The sequence below is a fragment of the Pyxicephalus adspersus genome, chromosome 3 (assembly GCF_032062135.1).
Source record: "Pyxicephalus adspersus chromosome 3, UCB_Pads_2.0, whole genome shotgun sequence".
Lineage (NCBI taxonomy): Eukaryota > Metazoa > Chordata > Amphibia > Anura > Pyxicephalidae > Pyxicephalus > Pyxicephalus adspersus.
Genome location: NC_092860.1, coordinates 104,458,802 through 104,485,085, shown reverse-complemented (window position 1 = coordinate 104,485,085; position 26,284 = coordinate 104,458,802). Strand labels below are relative to the sequence as shown.

The following is a 26,284-nucleotide window of genomic DNA, read 5'->3' as shown; positions in this document are numbered from 1 at the left end:
ACATTTGCATCATTCTTTAGGACCAAACTAGGTCATCAGAGTCATGAGTAAGTCCATAGCCCTGTGTAAACTATAACTCCAGCCATTGTTGCTTACTTTTCCTTTGCTCACAACACCTAAGCATACTGGTATAGGAGCAAGAGAAAGGTAGGCATATACTGTTGAGGAGGTGTGCTATATTAAAGGAAACCTATCAAAACACAAGTTCACCTAAAAGTCTGCAATAGCCTGTCTTATGCCATGCCAGGTCACAGGCATTTGGTTGTGTTAAGGAATTCTAAACAGGATTTTCACTTGTTTAAAGGTTAGAAATATTATTGCTAATGCAGATGTCACCCAGAATAAGCATAGACATTAAAGATATCCCAACGCCTTAAATAACCATGCTTTTTCTAAGTCATTAAAAAATTAGCAAATATGCCACAACTCTGCTGCCATATTTGTTATATGGAGATATAGGTAATGTTTAAAGAAAAAACATTTTCAAATTCCAAAATGCATACCAAAATGTGTTCAAGACACAGAGAATGGGAAAATCCCAAACTTCATTAAGTTGTTGTAGACATTATAACGTAGAGCATCCAAACAAATCTTCTTTCATTACAATTTGCAAACCATAATATGTCTTTAAGCCAATGGGTTAAAGTAAGTTAATGATTAAAGTCAGTTTGTGTTGTAGCGTGGTCTTTAATATTATTGTGCTAATGTGAAATGAGTCTATTAGTCTTGATTGACCTTTGTTGTTATGCAGCAAGAATTCACTTGCACACTACCAAGCCTCTTGAGAATGAATAATTGTAAGATGTCTCATTTTGCTTGATTAAGCCATATAATGTCCTCCTCAGGGTTTAACAGCTTTGGTACAGTCTGCATTATTTATACTAAGATGCATGTTTAGATGCAAGTTAAGCTAAAAGTGTGAAACAGAGTACGCATCATGATGACAGGGTTAGATCTGTTTTTACATTTGTTATATGCAACATATCTTCATTCTTCTAATACTCCTTGAATGTACCCAGTGTATCTTAAATACACAGAATTCTGTTAAACAAAGATGTTAACTGCTGAGAGTTTGGAAAAGTAATCTTATTATAGTTATTTTTCTGGAGATTATCATCATGCCTTTCGATAGTGCTGGCTATCGGTAATAAAGCAAAAAAAAATTTAAAGATTTGTTATGTTCTGAGTATATAGAAGTATTGTTTGTCCTTAGACTGTACTATTACAAATGTAGCTATTGTCTGAAATTTCTACTGAATTGTAGCAGTCACCTTCTGGAAAGTGATGGTGCCTAGGCACTCCAGTGACTACATTCCCATAGCTGTATATCTGTAATGTAGGATTAGGGCACCGCTGCCCTGACTGCTCTGGTCACATGAGATTTAGTGACGTCACCATTGTGCTGCTAGGGACTCTAGGGACTGACTCCACCAAGATGGCCATATCCACACAGACAGAGTATAGAATAAAGCATGGTAAGTCAGTAAAGGGGAATGTTCAGCAGCTGGGAGACCACAGGCCATACTGGTTATTAGTCATTTGCCCTTTGCTTCTTTTTGTGTGGCACAACTCTTAAAGTTCAGATTTCCTTAACCCTTTTGCTGTCATGCCAGACTTTACAGTATTTATAAAGTGCCAGCATGTTACACAACACTACATTAAATAGGAGTTGCACACAGGAGGAGAAAAGGACTTCCAGTTTTCACTATTTTTAGTTACACCCTTAAACTCCTGCAACAGAACCACCAAACCATATATTCTCCCAAAACCTGTAGAATTAAAGCGTTTTTAAAGATGGGTCTGAAGATCGACAGACTCACCTATATCAACATATACCACTATCTAAATAGTGGTATATGTTTTTTAGGTATGGTAACCAAGTTCTAAAGTTAGTAATGTGTCTTTTTTCTGTTGCAGTTGGGATCATCATCTTCAGTACCCTTTACCTCTATATTCTCCCAGCTCTTCATGACTGTGGTTGTCCCACTGATCATTGGCCAGGTAAGTTTTTTTTCATAGCCCATTGTCTAGAAACTCCAGTAACTTCAGTTTTATTCTTAAATTATCTCTTAACCTTTGTTTTATATATTCACGTATACAATAGGAGTAATAGCTGAATATGTAACATAACACCAACAGAAGAATTATATCAGTAATTGTACACACATATGTACCTATTGCCTTTACCTTTTAAAAGAAGACCAGCTAACTTAGGTGTGTAATCCAGTGGACAGGTAGCAAGTTGGTGGAAGGTAAACTAAGCAGGGCAGACTTTTTTACAGTTTTACTTTCCCTATTGCTTACATCCAAACAATAACAGTCCCAGACAGATTTGTTCAAATTGCTCTTTTACAGTTAATTCCTATATTTTCTATGCTTGTTATTTATGAAAATGCAAAACATTTTTACCCTTAAAACTTGTGTTTTCTGTAATAATATGCATAAATCATGTATAGTGAGGCCTTTTTAATACCAAAGGTTGCAAATGAAAAACAAGCAGGAAAACAAGAAAATGAATATGTAAAAGATACCAGTCTTAATGGAGAAGTTTTTAGTAATAGCAGAGCCACATAATCTTTGTGCTAGAATGCTTAACTAATCCTTGCTTACAGTTGTTGAGCCAATAAAGACAGAGCAGCTCTGCCTCTGGTCAATAGGCAAACAAGAGGAAATTCTTAGCTAAAATTGTGGGTGACAGATCAGATTCTGAACACATCCAAGTTATTCTCTGGAGGTGTCTAATGAACGGCCTCTTGCTCAAAGCTCTGCAGATGTCACCAGCAATGTTAGTCCAACATCATGTATTTTTAATTAGCTTTCAGATCATCAATATTAAATAGTAATCCGGGCGACATATTTGTGAGCACATCCAGAATAACAGAGTTGAGTTGCATCTCAACATTAATATGTATGTTATATTAACGATATGTTGTGATTATAAGGAATTATTTTCATCATATGATAGGCAAAGGAACATTCGCTTTTATTATCTATTCTTTTAATGATCTTTTACATTCTCATGCTGTTTGCAGCTATTTTTCCAGAGTTTTTAAGTTTGTCCTGCTTAAATTTTCAAGCGAGATCTAATTGTTGTCATATGTAGAATATTTGTTGCATTATATCACCAACATAACTGAAAATGCATATAGAGCTCTTGGTAGAAAAACAGCAGCTCATCCTGCATGATTTCCGCTCATCCCCCCCCTCATTATTAATTGCAATCCGCTTGGCAGGTTATCAGAAAATAAGCCAACTGACTGTTGGTAAATAGGATGTGTTTAGGGCCATACGTGGGGATGTCAAAGACTGGTGTCTTATATTTTCTCCCACACCTACTCCCCAAATGCCTAAGCTAAATGTTCATTACACCCTTTCACTCCACAAAGGTTTACTTTTCAGTAATTTGGATTTCTTAAAAAAAAAAAAGGTTCCTGTGACATAATTCTGTTTTTGACACTTCCGTGCCAGTTTGTAGTAGCTTTTTGAGAGCAAGAATCCAGCACAGGAATTAAGATTGCCAAATATTGGTCATCTGTAACCCTTGTGTACATACAGCCATTAATAGTGCAACACTGGAATATACTAATTTGTATAAAGCCAACAAGAGTTTGGTAAATTCCAATAGGAAATTTGCAATTGAATGAAATTGTCTTTCTGCTTTTAGACAAAGTAAAGAAAAGGGCATCCCTTTTCCAGAATGCTCTTAATGAAACAGCAGAGCCAACTCACAATAATACCAAAGAAAGTCACTTTAGGAGAGATGACTTACAGGCACTAATGACAGTCACCATGTACAATATTTACTTACTAGTATTCAGTGAAAACATATGCAGTCACTATTCAGTATATTTAGCATACATTTATATCCTGTACAATTACTGGTGTGGATAGGTGTTTACCAGGCTAATCATAACGAAGAGATATCATTGACAATCACTGTGCACAATATGTGGCATATAGTTAGATATTTGGCATCCACCATTAATTGGTAGCATCAACAAAATAATTTACTACCAGGTTTGTATAGGATAACTAATGCACAATTATTTCACTGACAATTACTGTAGTAGATGGGTAACAGGGCTACAAGGGTTAACCCCTATCAGATATATCATATGTGCATATTATATGACTAACTGGTGTGCACAGGTTAACCAACAAATAGCAATACAGCTAATATTTACTCTATTGTTTACTGCCAAACATAACTGTGGTAATTACCAGTTAGTGATACACCATCAACAGTTACTGTACAGTATAGGTGACTATCAGGTATGCACCAGTTACCTGTTGCTCACTTAAACCACTGAAGATTACCGTACTCAATAGCTAAAAAAAATGAAAAAATAATGTGGTGTACTGTATTGCTATAACAGTCATTGTACTGATTGGGTTAGTCGATGCATAGTGATACCAATAACAGTAACTGTACAGGATTAAAAATTAATATTATTAAACAGGATTTATATTGCGCCAACATATTACGCAGCGCTGTACATCAAAAAGGGGTTGCAAATGACAGACTAATACAGACAGTGATACAGGAGGAGAGGACCCTGCCCGAAGAGCTTACAATCTAGTAGGTGGGGGAATTTACACACAATAGGATGGGACATATGTAGTGGTAGGAAGTAGTGATGGTTTCAAAAGACAGAAGAAGATGGGTAGGCAAGTTTGAAAAAATGGGTTTTGAGCGCTCCTTTAAATGAGCAGAAAGTAGGAGCAAGCCGAATAGGACAAGGAAGACCATTCCAGAGAGTTGGGGCAGCTCTTGAGAAGTCTTGTATCCGTGCGTGTGATGAGGTTATGAGTGAGGAAGACATTAGGAGGTCATTGGAGGAGCAGAGAGAGCGGCTAGGGGAGTATTTTTTTACCAGGTCAGAAATGTAAGTGGGACAAGAACTGTGGAGGGATTCGAAGGCAAAGCACAGGATCTTGAATTTATTTCTAAGGTGAACTGGAAGCCAGTAGAGAGATCTGCAAAGAGATGTAGCAGAAGAGGAGCGGTGGGAAGGATGGATGAGTCTGGCTGCAACCTTCATAACAGATTGTAGAGGAGAGAGTCGGGTTAGTGGAATACCAGAGAGGAGGATGTTACAGTAGTCCAGACGAGAGATGCTAAGAGCATGTATGAGGATGGGTTAGGATGGGATATGAGTTAGTTGATGCCAATGACGGCCTCTGTACAATATGGGTGACCACCAAGTATACACCAATATACATTTATGCCATTGGTAGTCCATTTACAAGGTGGGAGACTACTAGGTGTATACAGCTTACCTAATATACATACCACTGACAGTCACTGTACAATATGGGTGACTACCAGTTGTGTACAGGTTGTCTGAAGCACAATGACAGCACTGACAATCATAGGTATACCATGGGGCACTACCAGGTGTGTATGAGTTAACCCAAAGCACAGTGATACCATTGATAGTGTAGTAGGTTACTTCCTTTACGCTTTCATGCCATCTTCCACTCCTGCACATAAGTGCTTGTGACAGACCTTTATTTTATGTTTTATATTAAAGAGCAATTTATGATTAAATGTTAATGACATAGAATTTTCACAGTGTGCCCGTATATTCTACCAGTTTGAACATTTTTCAAAGAAGCACACCAAAACCCACTGTTTTCCATGAATAAGTAATGAAAAGCATGTCTGCACATTATCATTCATGCATTCTCTAGTTACCCGGCCACTGATTAACCCTTGTGTAGTTCTCAGTAACAAGTTGCCAGCTTTGTGACAGAAGCCAAGTTTGTATAGCGCTACTGTTGTTGGCAGACGCTTTTCTGAGTTCTCTAAAATATTCAGAGGATACTATAATCTGCAATGCTGTGTGCACTTAACATATTGTTTCTGTGATGCTGAACACTAACAATTATTGTACAAGTATTTTGTTTTCAGTAGCACTTTCCCCCAAAAATTCAGACACAAACCTACTGGCAAGTTTTGGAGATCAACTCTACCTTTGTGACAAATTTATTACGGTAGTCTGAATAGGAAAAACAGAAGCTTTGTAAATAGTATCTTTCTGTTTTATCCATTATCTAGAAATATATATTGTGCCCAATGGGAAATGTTCAACCTTTGCCTGTTGCTTTGGAGGAAGAATAAAGTTTTCTTTTCCCCGGCAGGCAACGAAGTCTGCAGAATATAGTGCATGTGCTTGTTGAGGGAGAGTATTCAATGATTACATTAGTGTTTCAGAGACATAGCTCATCTTCAGTTCTATCATAACGCCAAGTAAATGCTGTATAAGTATTTTCCATTCCAAGGCCTGCAAAAACATGAAAAAAGGGTAAATACAGATTATAGGGCCCCACATTTGCTGTCTTGCTTTAACATCACAAGTTTGTCTGAAACGTGGAATTGTTATTTAAGCAATGCTAACATACAATAAAATCGGTATACAAGGAATATGTTCTTAGCCAATACACTGTTATTTGAGCACCATTTTTTGACAAGGGTTGCAAGACCACTTGTTAAATGCTCACTAAAACAAGTTTTACGTATGCATATTAATAAATATTATCACTATCACACAAAAAAAAATAAAAATAAACCATTTTGTACATCTGGCACTTCATTTTACAAATATTGACTAAGGTCGTTGAGCTGTAAAATTGTGTAAACTTTTGTTGTCTGTGCCTTTGACCCATTAAACCACCATTGTTCCATTTTGTAGAAGAGTACGATCATTAAAAATGTATACAGATCTACAACAGTAGAAAAATTGAAATCTTACTCAGACTCCTAATGTTATGCTTGCCACAGGAAGGTATTTTGTAGTATTTTTTTAGGCTGAACTACTACCATAAAAATGTAGATTATAAATACACTGACAAACATTATCAATTAGCCACATTTTGCCTGTAGTTTATAGAAAATTGTGCTGTTTTAATGATAAAGGGTTCTTGCTGTCCCCATTTATTATTTCATTTATTTTACATTTGATATTAGGAGTTGGGAACTTGTAGATGGTCTTTCCAAGAGAAGTAACTAATGTTCTTCCATGCCTCACCCCTCACATTTTTTATTGGTCCCCCTACTACTATGGGCTGCCTCTCTGGCCACTAGAAATGTGCAGGATGCAGGAAAGGAGTATTGTGAGCGATTGTTGTAACTTTATCTGGTCGAATGTTGAGGCATTCATCCCTATCTTAAGCACAGGCTCTCTAGGTGCCTTGACTTAATTATTTTAATTCTGTGCAGTTTTTCTGTTTTTATTCTAGAGACTGTATCGTTTAAACTTTAAATGATTTGTTCTCTCTGCTGTTAAACCTGCTTGGATCAGGCCATTTTTTTACAGTTTATCATATCTTGCAGCATGCTCACACAATTCTGAGATACAGTTTTCTACTTTTAAACTTTAAAGGGACTGACTACTCCCCCCTTGATAATTAATTACTCAGGTGGTGATTAATTCTTTTCCTCTGCATTAATTTTAGGAAAATAAAAGAAATCAAATGGCATTTATCTTTAGATTTATGAAAACTCCAGATATTCAGACGTTGAATTATTTAAACTCCCCTAACACATACACTTTTGCTTTTCAAGCATAAGTTATAATTTAATTAAAAACTTCTGGCGCATTCCTGGCGTTTTAAATATTAACGTGTTCCATGGATCACTTTCGATTATGTGCCGTCATGAAATTCCTGAAGATGTCACAAATTTAAGGTTCCTGAAGTTGCACTCAGAATTGTCTGTTGATGCAAGAGGGATTGTGATAATTACACACATCCATTAGTATCAGCAGAGGAGATAAACATCAGGGAGTCTTAATGGGCTTGTCTCGGTGACAGCCGGCAAAGAACATTTGACATAATTAAGGATAGATTTGATTCAGTTGAAAATATACTCTCATTATAGGTGCCCAGTGGAAGTTGCACTAAAATTGTTAAATTCCCCAGAATAAGACTGTGGCGGCTGGGAAGCTTTTGAAATCCGCTGTGGCAGTCATTGGAATTATTCACTTCTCTTTATGTCTTTCTGCTGTCAAGTTCACTTTGTGTCGCCCGTGTTTGCTCTTACTGTGAGCATTGAAAGAATCAACCTGTTGGCTTCTCTGTTGCAGATTGTGCGGAGGTACATCAAGGACTGGCTGGAGAGGAAGAAACCTCCATTTGGTGCCATCAGCAGTTGTGTCCTGCTTATGATTATCTATACCACCTTCTGTGATACATTTTCTAACCCAAATATTGACCTGGACACTTTCAGTTTGGTCGTTATTGTATTTATCAGTATGTATAGAAACCTTTTTTTTATTTATGTTCCTTATTTTCAGTTGTTTCATGAAGGTTTGCCACATGTGGTAGAATTCTTTTTTTTTTTATACAAAAAGTGTAAAAATAATTTAAAAGTAGCTTTCACTACTTTCTCTTCTTTTATATAAATCATTAGGTGCACACAATGATAACCAAAAACAATATAGTAAAAGAACCTACCAAACAATAGTTTAAATCATGATAGTTCAACAAATCTCACAATAAGTTACAGAAATACATAAAAGTTAAATAAAATGTATAAATGTTTGCAGTACCACAGTAAGTTTGAATTTGCCTGTATGGCTGCCTCTCAGCCACTGTTTGTTATGTATCTGTCCAGATACCTGCTATATTATGTAATTCACATACACAAGAAAGGAAGAACTAATGTATGCTTGGTGTATTTAATTTCATCAATACACATCTTTATACTGTAACTTGTCCCAAAATAATTCAGGAAGTGTCCTCAATAAAATAAAGACATAAAAGGGGCTTGCAAGCTTTCATATAGAAAAGTAACACGCGACAAGTGGCAGGCTTGTCTCATCTGACAGGGCTTTTACAATTCCTTACTCCAAATACCAACAGAAAGAAGTTTTGTCTTTAGATACACATTAGTGTGGTACTGAGAAAAAAACAGTATTCATTCACTCAAGGAAGGATTATTAGATGTTTTTGTAAATTGGACAAGATATGACGTCATTAGATGTTATATGATTGTATTGGTGATTGAGCTTTTTTTTTTAACTGCACTAAAAGAAAAAGGACATCGGCCCTGTCCGTCAGTGTTGTGCAAATGTCAAGCCGTGGTGGCTAGAATTACAAATGTTTTTGGGCAGGATGAACTGCTTTGGAGCTGTGTATTTACCCATTTAGCTGGCATTCAATAAATTTGTATAAATAAATAATATATCCGATAAATGTAATCTACAAATTGTATTAGTTCAATTCCTGGTCACCTAACGAATGCATAAACAAGAGAGGATTCTCAACATATATGCCAATGGCTACATTACTAAAATAAAAGGTGGGCTAGAAATCTTAAGCTCCTACATATGTAGGCGATAATGTTAGTACAGCCAAATAAAAAGGGCTTACGTGCTTTCATCTATAGCATCTCCACATGTGTACAGCAGCCTAGCTCTCAAAACTGGCTTGTAGTCTCTGAGCCCTCACTTTTCCCCTAACTGTTGTGTGCTAGGATATTTATTAGCTTTATTGTATATTCTTTTTACATGCAATCCTTAAATCTTGTATTTGTCCCACATCTAATTTGTATACAGCAGTAACAATAACTCTTTTATTTTATCTTGCAGTATTTTTTATTCAGCTAGCATTCATGCTTTTAACATTCCTGTTTTCTACAAGGTAAGTTCCATGGTAAAATTAATTATTTGTAATATTTGTGACTTACTTTTAGAGTTGCTTGTTTTTTTTTATTCTCATATGTGTGTATTTATAGCATAACACCAGTTTAAGTTAATTTATAGCCAACATTTTTAATATGGAAGCTAGGTTCCCACCTGCGTGTTGTGTTAACACATGGTAAAAGTTATGTTTTATTGCACTTTACAGTTATAGCACTTAAAGATGATGCATTAAAGTTACATATCCAATTGTAGGTGCATCCTTGTGTTTTATTTTACCGTTACCTCCTGGTATTACTGGTATTTTACTATATACTTCCATGAAATGGTAACAGGTCTTTTAGATTAAGTTGATATTTTCAGTGGGACCACACATTCTTTTTTTTTTTGTTAGCATTTATATGCCAACAAAAAATAAATACTTGCAGGTTATTTTGATTCAGTTTTATCTTAAGTAACCTATCATATAGGGCGTTTAGGTAACTTATTAGTTATAGAGTACATTCATTTTAATATAGTGGAGTTTTTATTTAAAAAAAAAAGTTGCCACAAAATTCTGTGATTTTTTTTTTTCTACAAATATTTGTGCAGATATAATTGTGGAAAACTGTAAAAACCAAAAAAATGTTGTTTTTTTTCAGTAAAAACAGTGGTTTTACTCCAGCAGACACAGTGGCAATAGTATTTTGCTCAACCCATAAATCACTTACTTTAGGTAAGTACATATTTAAGCTATTCTTCTCTTATATAATGTATACATTTTACTTTTACATGATTAGAGATTAGAGAGACAGCATTTTGCCTTTCTTGTTTTTTTTTTTTTTTGCCACCATGAAGCCCTCTCTCCCCACTCAACATGCATTTTTTAAAAAACCTTTCCATTTTTGAATGAAGCAGGCCATGGATAGTAAGGCTGGGGAAGACAAAGGCAAGTTGATGCTCGATGTCCTCCAGCCGATAAATTAGACAGGTTCTTTCTGACTATCTGCAGCTTCTATTGAACACTGTGTGTGCAGTGAAAGTAAGATGTTTTAGTAGACGAGAGGAGCCGATTTGTGGAAGACTGAAGGTAAGGCTGGAGTTCAACTTTAGGAATTAAACTTTCTCACTTACAGAGGAATATCATATCCTATGGTTTACAGTCCTCAGCTCATGGAATATAGAAGTGGCCATTTTAGTAGAAAAAGGGTTTCACTTATGGCCTGATGACTTAATATTCAAGAGGCAGAATGATAAGTTCAGAAAGCACAGATCTCCAGAACTAATAAAACAGAATATGTTATATCCTTGCACTTCAGGTTCTCAAGTACAGCTTTCACTTCAGCAAAAAGAATAGTGAGCAGCACAGGAGTTCCAATACCGAATCTTACTTAAAAGCTGAGAATAGCAGTTAGAGGCATCAACATCTTAGATCTTACACTGCAGGTAGGCAGACGAAAAGAAAAAATATTTTAGAGTAACATTTAGGCACAATAAAGTTTCCATAGGATAGCACAGCCTCACTTTTTATGTCATGTCGACCTTGTGGACATCACATCATAGTTATAACAAAGGCATGAATTATTAGTACTGTTTTTCTACAATAAACTGGCATGCTGATGATTACCTAAAATAACTGATGTACTTTTTACATGAACAAATTATGCCAAACATTTCTTCAGTTCATTTCTTCACTGCCAAAACTCCATAGCTTTAGCTATTCTAAAGAGCAGAGATAGCTTTACACAATATGGGAATGTATATATGGCCATCCCATAAAAACTTCACCAATTTCCCTATAAATTGCATGGTGAATAGCAGGACTAGTATTATACTTGATCACAAATCAATGAAGCTCCTCAAACCTCATGTAGATATCACCGATCAGCATTTGAATTTGTTATGAGATGTCCCAATCCTTTATCTATTCAGGTGCTGTTGTACTAGTGGCTGGCACAATCCTTCTGATGTCTGGACTGCCAGACATTTGTTTTTGGCCTTTGTGTTGCATGTGAAATGAATTATGGTGCCTGAAAGTACTGGCAGTAGGATGTTGTGTGTTCATATATTGATGATATCTCCTTTAAAATGCATTTGTGGGCTCACTTCAAATAGCAGGCTTGTCAAATGAAAAAACAGAAAAACAAGGTATATGAAGCTTAATAATTGCTTTATATTCAGTTGGTTCATCTCAGACACTAATTTGTATTTATTTAAGGGCCCTTGTGTTCACATCTTTTTTTCAACTACAGAAAGCCTACATCAAAATAGGAATTAATTAACTGTATGATAGATGTCAGGACTGTAAACAAGACCTTTGCAACAAATGTACACAAACACACTTGACTATACAATGCATGTTTTTATTGGTATTGTTTTTTTTGTTCTATAGCAAAGCAACAATTCTGCTGCGCTTAGCTCCCAAAAACTTCTCTTATCCTGAAAAATACTAAACAATTTAGGCAAAAAGAACAGTATAATGCAAAACTGTTATGCCATATATTCCTTCTATATAAACATTATACAAAATATTTAAGTAAATATGAATACAAAATAAGTCCACAATATTATCACAATAATATAACTTATTGTGTTGTTCTTTATCAAACCTTTGAAAAAAATTCTTCGGGCAAAATGCATCATCCAATCAGTGGGTGCTGTCATTTTTTTAGAAAATTATTTGGAGGGTTATTTTATTTGCAATTGATGGATCTTCTTTATGTTTTATCTAGATTTTAAATACATTTACTTTACTGCATTGGTTTTCTCTGCTCCTTTGGAGTAATGCTGCTGTTCCCATTTAAAGCACTAATTACAATTCTGTAGTTTGTGGGTAATTAACAAAAATGTGTAGTCCAGTTTGATTGTGATCAGTGATGGTATTTGGGTGTTTGACAAAGAGGAACACACATTTAGAGTTATATTATTAGACTTGTATTTATTATTTTTACACTACATTTTGTTATAACTTTTGAGGGTGTTTGATATGTACTGCTAACATTATGGTTGTTTTCATTATAATAGGGAGCTTTGGTAATGCTCTAATTCTCATTTGATTCTATATGTTCTTTCTATTCATTTTTTCCTAATCTAAAGTCCTATTTTTCTATGTAGAAATATATCTGTAGGCTGACAATATTAGAGAATAACTATTCTAAGCACCATTAAATGTAAACTGTACTGGATAGTCATAAACAGACCAAATAATTACATTAAAGCTGTAATAAATAGGCTTCCACTTCAAGTGGATACAACTACAAATGTTCAGATTCTTTGGGAAGTAACTGGCAGTTACATCCTACCATGGAAGCAATCTGATTACTCAATATCTACTGCAGATAACTTTTCGGTAATATTAGGGTATTTTCATAAACATTTAAAAAAACAAGAATAAATTAGTGAGTTATAACAACCTTATATCAATTAACAGATCATAGTTAAACGCTACCTTGATAAATAATTGTTCCTTTCTTTCATTCATTTCTTCTCTTTAACAGAAACTGGGTGTCCATGGATATCATGATATCATGTCCAATAAGATCATTATAGACTATTTCATATGAAACAGGAATGGTTGTTCTTCAATTGATAACCTGATGCTGAGCTGGAAATGTCAGGAATAGTGTTATATGCAGGGACACTATCGAATTAGAATGTGAGCGTTAGTAATATTTTCACAGACATTCCATTACTGACCTACGAATGAAGGTCATGTAGATTCCCTGTTCTTGGTAGGCTTGGGACATTGGCACATGCACATTTTCAGCGTCATTGAATGCTGGGGAATTTGCAGGAGAACTTCTGATTAAGTAGTGATATTCTAAATATGGAAAGAGTGGTTTCTTATGTGTACTAACCTCTCCTAAATTCCAGATCACAGCCCCTATTTTCTTGTATATCTGTTTCACTGATAGTTGTAAATCACACAAATGTGATTCATTTATTTTATTAGTACTGTTGCCATTGATTGATTGGTATGTGGTATTAGTACTTTTCCTGTATTGATTGATTGCAGATGAAGTGACTATTTGACCTTTAATTATGAGGCACCACATTGAAAATGACATTGAGCTATAGCTTCTTGTAATCCAGCCGGAATACCCAGCAGGAAACCATTCAGAGTTCATTCAGGATGATTGAGAATGCCTGGAGAAAACACTCTACTGTCACTTGTGCTTCTCTAAAGATAACCTATCCTGTATTGCTCATTCATGTTGATGTTTTGCATGTATTATAAATCCTGGCAAGTATGAGCACTTTTCTAGACACCGAAATTACAGTATGCATGGTCTGTAAAGCCCAGAAACATAATGAATCTTGTGTGATCCTGTGTGGGGTGGTGGCTGGATAGAATTGAGAAGGGCTATAACCTTGTTAAGTTAAATATATTATTGTGTGGGTGCACATTGGGGGGAGACTCATGCTGTCTACCGTACCTGCTATGGTGACACTTAATCTCCCTGATACAGACAGCAGTTTTTTTTCTTACTGAGATATTTCCTGACCTTGTGAGGTGACACAACAGGAAATTAGATGAAATCTCCCCAACTGAGACACTAACAAGCATAAAAACTAGACATAGATTATGATCACTCCAGCAATGGCCAGACCCCCCCACAAAAACTAAAGTTTTGGCTAGAATACATTTTAAATACTTATAGTAGTAAAAACAGGACTGAAACATTCAATTAGCTTTATTCTTAATATGTATGCCTTTGAATTATGTTTCTACTCTCTAGTCTCATGGTCACTGTGTCCTATTTAATAAAGCTCTATTAAATGCTAGAGAGGATACACTTTCACCAGGTTGTTTGCTAGCAAATCTTTTGAATCCTGGACCAGATCCATTCCAGGTTTGCTGGATCACCCAGCTTCACTGATGAAGTGTATCCTCTCAAGCCTTGGAAAGCTTTAATAAATCAGGCCCACTGTGCTAGAAGTCCATAAACGTACTGCAACTTCTATTCAGTCACTTGTCTTGCAAGTTACTAAGTCTTCCATATTTGTTTTTTCCTGCACACAAGTAAAGGAATCTTGAGCTTTTTCACTGTTTTTGTCTATAGATCTAATGTTTTTGACAGCATACTTCAATATAAATATGTCCATCTAGAAAGAATGAAGTTTAGAAGCTGATCGGCATCGAAATTAACCCAGTTACTTTTCATGGAGTGAGTTCTCACTAGGAAAAAAGAGTGGAGATGTGTTACCTCCATCTCACACCCAGCATATAAATCCTTTGATTCCAACATTTCTCAGATGTGTCCAGAAATGTCACCAAAGGCTTTCCTTCCTGATGCCTCCTCTTCATCTGTACATACTGCTAGCAGTAGGTTTTTATTAATATTTAGAAAGTTTGCCTCCAGCAGTACTAAAGTGAGCATCAGAGAAACAACAGTTGTTTACCACGTTTGAACTGAAGGATCTCGCCCCAGAGATATGCTTTCACTTGAAGTGTACATCTTTCAATCTCAGCCCGCTACAAAGAGACGCATGAATAACAATTGTCATTTCTGGGCCGTACCTCTCCAATTATTTATTTGGTTTGTGTCTTCCAAGAAATGCACATAATGGAGTGAGACACTCAAAGCCCAATCGCTTTTTTTAATGACAGCACGTTCATATGTCTCTGTGACATGTGTGTGTACATAAAGAGAATAGAATAAACAGTCTTCTTAGAGGAAATTGTTAATAGCATTAACCTCCTTTACTGGGCATATCCTGGAGCATTATCAGATAGAGATGTAACAATCATTTTCCACTTCTCATGTAGCTGTTTAGAGCTCAGCTGCTATACCTCCATAATATATTGGTATATTTTGTACATTGTAACCTACTTAAAACCAGTTACATGTGTAATAAAATGGCACAGCCTGAGGCAGTTACAACAAGAATTATTATTAATCACCTATTGTGTGTGTATATGGTTGTGTATAATTTATAATATGTATATATATTGGACAGAGACAATTTTTTTCTAATTTTGGTTCTGTTCATTACCACAATTAATTTTAAATGAAACAACTCAGATGCAGTTGCAGACTTTCAGCTTTCATTCAGTGGGTTCAAAAAGATTACATAAAGGAACTAAAGCCTTTTTTTTTTTATTTACACAATCACTTCATTTCAGGGGCTCAAAAGTAATTGGACAACTGACTCAAGGGCTATATCATGAGCTGGTGTGGGCAATTCCTTTGTTATGTCATTATAATTTAGGCAGATAAAAGTCCTGGAGTTAATAGGGGGTGCTTGTATGTGGAAGATGCAGACAACATGCAGTCAAAGAAGCTCTCCATGCAAGTGTAAGAAGCCATCCTTAAGCTGCAAAAACAGAAAAAAGCCATCTGAGAAATTGCTACAATATTAGGAGGGGCAAAATCTACAGTTTGGTACATCATGAGAACAAAGGACTGGGGAACTCAGCAACGCCAAAAGACCTGGACGTCCATGGAAGACAACAATGGTGGATGATCGCAGAATCATTTCCATGGTGAAGAGAAACCCCTTCACAGCAGCCAACCAAGTGAACAACACTCTCCAGGAAGTAGGTGTATCGATATCCAAGTCTACCATAAAGAGAAGACTGCATGAAAGTAAATACAGAAGGTGCACTGCAAGGTGCAAGCCACTCATAAGCCTCAAGAATAGAAAGGCTAGATTGGACTTTGCTTAAAAACATCTAAAAAAGCCAGCACAGTTGTGGAAAAACATTGTTCGGACAGAAGAAACCAAGATCAACCTTTAGCAGAATGATGGGAAGAAAAAAGTATGGAGAAGGCGTGGAACAGCTCATGATCCAAAGCATAGCACATCATCTGTAAAACATGGCTTAGGCAGTGCGGTGGCTTGGGTGTGCATGGCTGCCAGTGGCACTGGGACACTAGTGTTTATCCATGATGTGACACAGGACAGAAGCAGCCAAATGAATTCTGAGGTGTTCAGAGACATACTGTCTGCTCAAATCCAGCTAAATGCAGTCACATTGATTGGGAGGCGTTTCATATTACAGATGGACAATGACCCAAAACATACAGCCAAAGCAACCCAGGAGTTTATTAAAGCAAAAAAGTGGAATATTCTTGAATGGTCAAGTCAGTCACCTGATCTGAAACCAATTGAGCATGCATTTCACTTGTTGAAGACTAAACTTCGGACAGAAAGGCCCACAAACAAACAGCAACTGAAAGCCGCTGCAGTAAAGGCCTGGCAGAGCATTAAAAAGCAGGAAACCCAGCATCTGGTGATGTACATGAGTTTAAGACTACAGGCTGTCATTGCCAGCAGATAGTACATTGCCAGGTAGCAGGTAGTACATATCTGATTTTTTTTTAAATGAATAATTATGTCGAAATCTTGCTAAATATCCCAAGCTTCCAGTACCAGGTCAAGGACCATTGGCACCTTCAAAAGCTTCATAGCTTGTAGGTCCACATCTTTTCTTGCCCTGTACCTACTTAGATACCCAAGCCTCCACCTTTTTGCCTCCTTCTTGACCCAGCTCTGTTAATAGGTGAACCTTGTAATGACTGTCCACACAGCCTCTATGTAGTGATTCTTCAGCTTAACGAGCAACAAAATAAAAACCTGCAAGCTGAAAGGGGCCATCACATTGCAAAGTTAACTAATCTGCTAACTCTTTTAAATATGTAATATAACAAACCCAGTCTATGGATGTCCAGAACTTGTGGTTTCCCAGGAGAGGCTAAAGTGGGATTCTAGGCTTTCCTAAAACCAGACAAAATAATACTTGGTCTCATAATAAACGTATGATAACCTGGCTATAATGCTGCAACCCATTACTTTGGATCTGTATCTGGGATAGAAATATGAATTATCAAATATTTGCCCCTAGGATACAGCCCAGAGGTCACTTCTTAATAGATAGAGATTCCCTTTTATGAAATATATTGTAAAGGAGCTCTTCTGGTGTGTTTACATGCTCGGTGTGGTTTCTTATATGATGACTGATAGATGAACAGAAATTCCTCTACTTTAATACTTTGGAAAACACAGAAAAAACAGACTAAAACGGTCATATTTTTTGAAACCCCTATCTTTTTTGTTTTTATGCTAATCTAATACTCATAAGAGGTGGCTTTAGACATCACTACAAGGAGTGAGAGTACCTTCCCTTTTGGGTTCTTTAAGGGAATTCCTTTAGGAGATGTATTCAAACACTTCCTGTATGTATGTGGAGAGCTAAGGAAGTGGTACACAAATGGTACACCTACATCACCCTATATTAGGAAAAACATTGCATAAAGGTTTTCATGGTGCAGGTTCTCATGTCTCTGGAATTATGTTCATAAACATGTTTGCTTATTTGTATAACAAAACAAACTTTATGTGCACATGACAGTAACTAATAGCAACCAGTCAGCAAATTTTATTTCATTTATTTGACTAAAAAACATAAATGTATAGACTTCTATACAAGCAAAATTATTGGATTGGGGCACATTTAGCTTGAATGGTACATGTCGTAACACATATACAGCAATACTTCCCTAGTGACTCCAAGGGAAATGAGAAACATGGAGCAGAAACATTACACTAAAAAACCTTATATACAATTTTTTTTCTTTTATTTTAGGAAAAAAAATGCTTCCTGTGCAAATAATGCAGTTGAACGAATCTCCTGTACATACAAAGATAAAAGGTTCCTTATAATGTCATGTTAGAAGGATGTTCTTATTTGAAGCCTGTAGTTGACAGATGTCACCTGAAAGAGCTGCTTATGGATTATCCTTCAGTGTCAAACTCTGTTGGGTAATTTTAGACGAATGTGTCATGTGCGACATGGAAAGATGGCAGGCTGTACATTAGTGATTTCCCCAGTGCTCCGAGCAGGTAGTAATGTGTTGGGAAGTGCTCGGTCTCCAATGTGTACTGCTTTAGCATGGGGAAAATCTGTTTGGAGAGAAATGACTTAAGTCGTGGAGGAATCCATTTGCAATGTGTGCCATCTAACCGCTCTCAGACAATGCATTGTATTAAAGAGGCATTTGTGATTAATGTTTTATAAACACTTTTCAGCATGACAGCTTAAAGTTCCTCTAAATGTGTGCTTGGTGCTCACTTCCATAAAGTCAAATGCCGCCTAGTAAATTCTTGTCTGAGTCTGTCAACCATAGTGACTCTGAATTTCTACCTTTAGAGCATTAAAATTAATTTGCTTCGTTTATACAGTTCCGGTGATAGCACGATGAAAAGACCCATAACCTCACATTTGCGTAAATGTGTTACCCAGAGTGTCTTTTATTCATGGATGTTTGTGCTCTTAACTAAGTACCGCAATACACTTTAGTATCCAACTCTTGCTGCGAAATGCATGAGATACTGTAAACTTGTGTGTTATTTTATTACTGCTGATCAATGCTGAAGGCAAAAATACAAGGGTCCCGGGAGACTCACGCGAAGCAGAGTTCAACCTTCAACACAACTCCAATGAATAAAGTTCTCATTGTAGGTGTATAAGTTGACAGGCTCACAAAAATGTAAAAAACATTGTAAGTTAATTAAGTAATTGAAACACCTATTAATGAGTAAAAGTTTTCATGCTACAATATACTTCAGTCAAAAGGGAAAATCCAGCCTTGAATTTAAATGAAGGAGCCAATGGATCTACCAAATCAGGCTTCAGTTCTAGATGTTGCAGTAGGACCACAGAACTCCACGCTCACTATCGCTGGTTATCTGATCATCTGGGAACTTCTTTTACCTACCTGGTTTTGTACAGGAAGGCTGTTCCCAAATCATGAGTGCAAAACCCATGCTGTCTCCTATGCAGAAAGTATGATATAAAAGTGTGAAAAGGCAACATTTTTCACTAGATTTATTGACACAAAAAGAATGTAAAGGGGGGTAATAATAATTACTGGCCCAATTAAATTAGAAGGAAACCAGTTTTGGAGACGCCCTCTCTAACCTCCCTGGCAGTATTCCCAAGTGTGGCTCAGGGTTAATTTTCAGAGCCAAAAGCGGTAACCCCCGAGCCACACTGGTTTCCACATTCCAGCAGCGACCTCCAGCAGTGCCTGCGGCGTCCTCCAGTGATGCCCAGCATCTGCTTCCCAGGCTACACAGATGCTGGGCGGCATCTGTGTCCTCGTCGTGTGAACGTTGGGGACGGGAGGCAGGGGGAAGCAGATGATAGCTGGGCATATGCTCGCGAGCCTTAGGCTGGGGGGCGGGACCGTTGGGCAGGTAGGCGGGAAATTTTAAATAATGAGTATTTTTAAATGTACCGCTTTTACATTTAAAAATCCCCATTATTCATACCGCCATGGAGGTTAAAACCCTTCTACCTCTTCCCATCCTCTGTTATTCTACTTGTAATGTGCATTTTGTAGTACCTGTATATCCAGTGCTTGGGAGACTGGCTTTCTTTACAATGTCATATCAATGCAGGGGGACAATCCTTAACCTTGTGTATACTCAGAGCCGACTAAGACCATACACCGGAAATGTACAGGTATTGGCAATGGAAGATAAGGAAAAGCAGTGAAGGGGTAGTTTATCTAAATGGACCAGTTATAGGTTTACTTTGAAACTGTTAAAGTTTGTAGGATAAACATGAAGGTATTATTAGAGGTGCATTCTGAATCTGTTGCCTTCAAAGCCTGGACTGATACTACATTCATCCAAGTTTTTTTTTGTGTAAGCAAACTACCACAAGCTTTTAATGGAAAGTGTAAATGTCTGCAGTTATTTTTCATAAGGTTAGGATACATTTACTTTAAATTGCTAGGGTGTTTTGGAGCAGGTTACTGGATGTTTGATGTATTCAACCCTTTCCAAGTTCTGCAGATTAAGAAGCACACCCTAATTTATTATGTTTTTTTTTTTTTGCCAAGAGCTGTATGTGCATATTTGTTACAACAGTGAAGGTGATCTGTTACTTTACAGCTATCAGTAATAAGATTGTATCTTTGTCTTCAGGTATTCCAATGCTGAAGATTGTGTTTGCAGGATATGAACATCTCTCATTAATATCTGTTCCTTTGTTGATTTATCACCCGGCTCAAATTCTACTTGGAAGTGTATTAGTGCCAACGATAAAATCCTGGATGCTTGCCAGACAAAAGGTAATCCCTACTGCTTGGGTTTTGTCACAGTACTGATTAGTGTTTTCTTTAATGACAGGTATAAATTAATTTTTATCTTCCATTCTTACATTGTTAAATATAATAAGTATTGCAGAATATGAAAATCGAATAAAAACCTACATTTCTTCCTTAATACTTAAAGCTAACAAAAAAGAATTGTTTCCACAAATATAGGACTAAAAGTTGTGTTATTATAGATTTATAAATTGAACTCCATATTCGACAAAAGCGTTAGAAGATGATAATACAAGATTAAATCTTTTCTTTTAATAATTGTGTTTGAACAAAGATAGCTTTTCACTTGTTAAAGGAAGTCTTTGAGAAGTCTTTTGATGCTTTCAAATTAGGAAGGAAAAGTAAAGTGTATATTTAAATAGTTCTTCTCCTTCATATACAAACTAGAATGCCTTGAAATCTATTTTATGCTCCTCAGTAATTAAGTCAATCAAAAACAATTCCTCACTGTCATATTGGAATATTGTTTTGCCCCCTGTGGCTTCTTGAAAACAAGGATGACACCTATGCCGACTGTTAATGTGGGACTGTTGTTAAATATTTAGAGCCTTGAATTCTGCATTTCTACTTCTGGAGTGTGACTGAAATCTCAAAGTAGAAGAAGTCTTTGTGCAAAGATATCACAAAGAACAAATGTTTACTTAAGCAGGATTTTCTTTTCCCAAAGAGATCTCCTTTTATTTAAGTTCAGAAACGCTATGTTACAACCGTGTTCTGAAAACAGAAAACTCAACTAATTTCTACATATCACTTATTCATTTTATAATGTGTAATATTGCCCAAACAAGAGGAAGTGTTCCAGAGTTTGTTTCTGCTTGGCCTAGCCTAAAGCGGGTTATCCACACAAGAACTGATTATTCATTAGATCTGTTCTCCCAGCATACGCACATCCACATATTCCATACATGAAGTCTGATCTGCCAGTAAGTAAAAGAGTTCATTGGCATGTTGGGATTCTTCGGTATGATAATTGTTATAAACTTTACGCAGATCATAAATAAAACTGTTTGAAGCAATGTACACATTCTGGTTCCCAATTGGCAGATGTACTTAACCAATAGAAGTACAAAACAGATTTACCTGAATAGCTAAGAAGTTACCATATAAAACATATATTTGTCTCGCCTGCAAAAGGTTTTTGTTCAGACAATATTTTAATTCAGACGCCCAGAAAGCACAACTATCTCCCTGACCTATGGTATTTATTCAGAATATATGGACAGAGTGACATCTTTTTTTAGTGACCTTTTGGGGAGAAGATGGCAATTTACTGCTGTTGAAGTTTCAGAAAGGTATAGGAGGCTGGTGAAGTGATCCAATATACAACTGGCCATCCAAAACCTACATATCGGTGCTGGGCAGATTGGTCAATTTTATATATATAGTCTAGAAGATTCTTCACATAAAAAAAAAAACTGTTGATTTTCAGGAATAAATTATGTGCAGAAAAACATGAAAGCTACATTTAAAGTAGGATAGTAAATGTAGGTTTAATTTGATTGTAAAAAGTGCATTAAAGCTTAGTTTCAATTTTTTATACCTGTTTTCTTTTCTTGTATTTCAGGCATTAAAGTTAACAAGGCAGCCAAAGGTTCCATTATAACAGCAAGATTAAATCAGTGTATATATGTACTAATGTGTAAAACTGTACATACAGACATCATACTAAAGACTCATGTCTGCGAATGTTTGCTTCAATGCATATTTTATTTTTTTAAATACAACTCTGAATATCTAAGTGCCTTATGGATGCATTTGGTGAATACTTAGTTTGAAAAGAAGAAGCCATGTTGATGTCCTAACTCATCTTTGTATTTTTTTATTTGAAAAATAAAGATCCTTTGAGCCTGTTCATCTTGATTTTTGTTTAAATCACTGGGTGTGTAAAATGAAAAATTTCATGGCACAGAAAAATACTACAAGCATCAGAAAGCTGTGTACACAGACAGACTTTGTGTGTATCCTGGAAAAAGCTCCTCTCTCCACTTTCCTTTACAGTGTGTTTGCTGAAAGTGAGAGCTTAGTAGCCCGATCTGTCTTCATCTTCAAATCCTGTTATGGGGGAAATATGGCTCTGCGGTTGCTGACCTGTTCTTTGCTGTTGTGCTGCTGCTTTGGTTTCAGTGCTGTGGGTCACTGGACCATAATAGGTAAAGAGATGGGGAATTTGTATCTTACTGCTTGCAGGTTCCTTGTCTGTAAATCAGAAGTGCTGAATGCAGACAAAGCCAGCTACTAGAATTTTCAAAATAAGACCATCCTCTACTCTTACAGAATCCCAGAATTTGAAACACCTTAAAATGTGTGGAACTAGAGGCAGAACTGCTAAAAACGAGTTTGTTCATTATTTAGTTTTTACTTAGGTTGAGGGCTTTAGACACAACAAAATATTATTTTAGGTAACATAATAAAATTCACATATTTATTTCACATTAAATACCATCATAGCTATGTCCACAAAAGACTCTTATTATACTCAATACATAAACCCCATTTTAAATTACAAAAAACATGTTCAGCATGATCCATTTCTTAGAAACCTCTAAGCCTGACTCATTTCGCAGAACTAAATCCACTTCTTCAGGGGAATGTTATCCCTGGAGAAATCATGCAGCTATTAATGCAGCACTTTTAGCTTATGTGGATCCACCATTACTTTAAGATTAGTATACAGCCTGTTTGAACCGCGTGCCTGGTTCTTGGATCTTTTCCTCGGTCTCTTCCCCCTTGCTGTTGGCTCTGGATCGCCCCGCTTCCCTGAAAAATCATTGGGATACACAAGCATATTTTAAATTTTTTATATGGATCATGCTGAGCATGTAACAGTGTCCTCTAGTTATGTAAATGTTGCCATGTGTAGGATGCAGACATCTATCTGCAAAAGCCTAATAGCTTCTGGAGCCGAGTGTCATTCTGATATTTATTCAGTTAACTACATGCAGCTTTTCCTCTTTTTCACCTCCTATATAACTTGGCAGCAGTGGGCATTGGCACTTACTTAGAAAAGGGAAATGGGTGTCTGTAAAGTCTCTCTGCCAGGTGATTACTGGTATAAGCCCACACAAGGGGGTAGGTGTGTAAGGCATGGAGTAATAACTCTGCTGCAGTAGGCATGTGCAGAACTAGGGGAAAGTGCGGCTTTTTTGTGCTTTTTACCAGCAGACATTACAGACGGCCCAAATATGTTTATGCTTTCATGGGCTGTCCGTGAATTTTCTGACAGTAACAGTGGTAGCATTGTGAGGCAGGGAGAAGATTCTGTGTAGGAAATTAGTAAATATGTTTGATCGTATGCACATTTATTTTTTTAACAATATAAACATTGAGAAGAATTTTATATGAAAGTGATCTTCTTTTCATGTGTACCTGACCTCTAACTTTTGCTATCCATTGGAACAAGGTCAGAAAAATCACTTAATCCTAAAACAAACCTTAAAACTTTTAGAAAAAGCATGCCTGAGAACAGACAGATTACTTTTAATACAAGTAATAAAAGGAAAAAATGCTTCTGTGCCACTCTCACTATTTTACTGAGACCAGAGTTTATGTCCAGATGGCTAAGCTCCACCAAGTGCCATCTCCTCATTCCACTGGACAATGGCAATCAGGTCAGATAAAATCAGGGAAAATCAGGCCCTATTAACAAAGTGAAACCAAACCTAAAATAAATTACTTTTTTTATAATGAAATTAAAGCCAGCAAAGGGTCTGTGGCAAAATAAAATGAAGCCTATATTCACTGCAGCAAATATATAGGGACATTTTGGTGCCGTACAATTTTCTTTCACTTTATTTTCTGTATCATCAATCACTCTAAAATTTGTCAGAATCTTAATCTGAGAATCTATTTGCTCAGAAATTTTGTATACATCAGACCTTTTTTATGAGTAAGAGAGAACAATGAACAATCTGGTAATAGTGCTCTTGCATTACAAGTCTTAGGTCATCAGAATACATGGAGAGAGACTGGGTGGATTGGTGTATCACAGATAAATCTGTATGAAAGGCTGAAGTTATCAGCATATAGACTGCCACGTTTACTTTTCAATGTCTTATTTCAGTTTTGATTGTTAAAATATGAATATATAATGCCTAACTATGGAGAAGGACATTTTCTTTTTAATTTTATTGACACAAAGTAATGGTTGCAGTATCAGATTTATATGTTGATCAGCAAACCACTGACCGGTAAACATAACATTGATTATTTCTTTACAAAGTGGAGTTTTTAGGGTAGCAAGTGAACATTCAGTTCTTGAAGTTGATGTGTTTGAAACAGGAAAAATAGTAAATTCAGAGGTCTGAGAAATTTCAAACAGGAACAAATTCTGATGACTGGTGTCAAAGCATCTCGAAAACCATGGGTCTTGTTGAGTGTTCCTGATTGTACCTACCAAAAATGGTCCAAGGGAAGAGAACTGGTGAGAGGGTTATAGTTGCCCAATTATCCACATGGGGGAAGGAAGGCATATTAGCTATTTTAGAAACCAAGTGATAAACCAAAAAAATGAGAGAAAAGGGACAGAACACAAAGTGCCCTGCTGCTTGCTTTATATGAGGCTGCAGCTATGCAAATCAGTCAGAATGCCTAGCTGATCCCGTCTATCAGTGAATCCACCTATGGGCACTTTAGCATCAGGAATAGAATTAGGAAGAAGGGGCCTGGTGTGATAAATCACATTCTGTTTGTGGTTGTGGATGGCTGCTGAGTGCCCATGCGTCTTTTACGAAAGAAAGAGATGGCATTAGGATGGGACTAGTAGACAGTATGGTGTTCTGCTGTGAAACCTTGGGTCTTAGTATTCCTATGGATGTTATTTTGACGCATACCAATTCCCTAAAGATTGTTGCTGACCATGGACAATGACAATGACTGAATGACAATGATTTTCCCTGATAGCCGCAAGCCTTTCCAATAAGCTAATGCACCATTGAGCACTGCAAAAATTGTTCAGAAAAAAATTTGGAAGAGCATGACATGAGTTTATGATGTAGAATTGGCCTCTAAATTCCTCAGATCTCAAATGAATTAAACATATGGTAGAACCATGCAATTTGCAAGACTGAAAGGATTTGCTTCTTATGTCTTGGTGCTAGATACCACAGGACACATTCAGAAAATGAGTCCATGCCTATACAGATCAGAGTTGCTTTGGTGGCACAAGAAGGACCTACACAATATTGCGTAGGAGGTTTTAATGTTATGTCTGATTAGAGTACATTTGTATCTGGTTACTGCATCCAAACAGGAGCCAAGCTACTTATGAATTGGGTGATAATTAGTATGCTATATACTCATTTTTTCTTGTGTTACATTGCATCACACAATCCTGTGCTATATCTTAACCTCTGTATACTATAATATCGAGCCCCCAGTTACAAGAGCCAGTTTTCCATGTCTTGCCTGTGACATGTTGCTCTTTTTGTTTTTATACACTCAGCATGCTGCCATTCATGTGTAAGATGTGATAGGCATAAATTATTTGTGGAAGTTCATTTGCTCGCTTCTGACTTGACACTGTCATGTTACTTGTTGTCACTC

The 26,284-nt window shown here is 36.5% G+C and overlaps 1 protein-coding gene across 1 annotated transcript in view; it reads left to right on the top strand.

Annotated features, from left to right (window-relative positions):
* SLC10A7 (solute carrier family 10 member 7) overlaps positions 1 to 22,595 on the top strand; it is a 93,910-nt gene extending 71,315 nt beyond the window's left edge. Inside the window, exons 7-12 of the mRNA XM_072405888.1 lie at positions 1,918 to 2,001; positions 8,088 to 8,253; positions 9,594 to 9,645; positions 10,286 to 10,359; positions 20,562 to 20,707; positions 22,308 to 22,595. Of these exons, the coding sequence (XP_072261989.1) occupies positions 1,918 to 2,001; positions 8,088 to 8,253; positions 9,594 to 9,645; positions 10,286 to 10,359; positions 20,562 to 20,707; positions 22,308 to 22,346 (561 nt within the window). The 3' untranslated portion in view covers positions 22,347 to 22,595. The remainder of the gene's footprint in view (positions 1 to 1,917; positions 2,002 to 8,087; positions 8,254 to 9,593; positions 9,646 to 10,285; positions 10,360 to 20,561; positions 20,708 to 22,307) is intronic.
* The last annotated feature ends 3,689 nt before the right edge of the window (positions 22,596 to 26,284 follow it).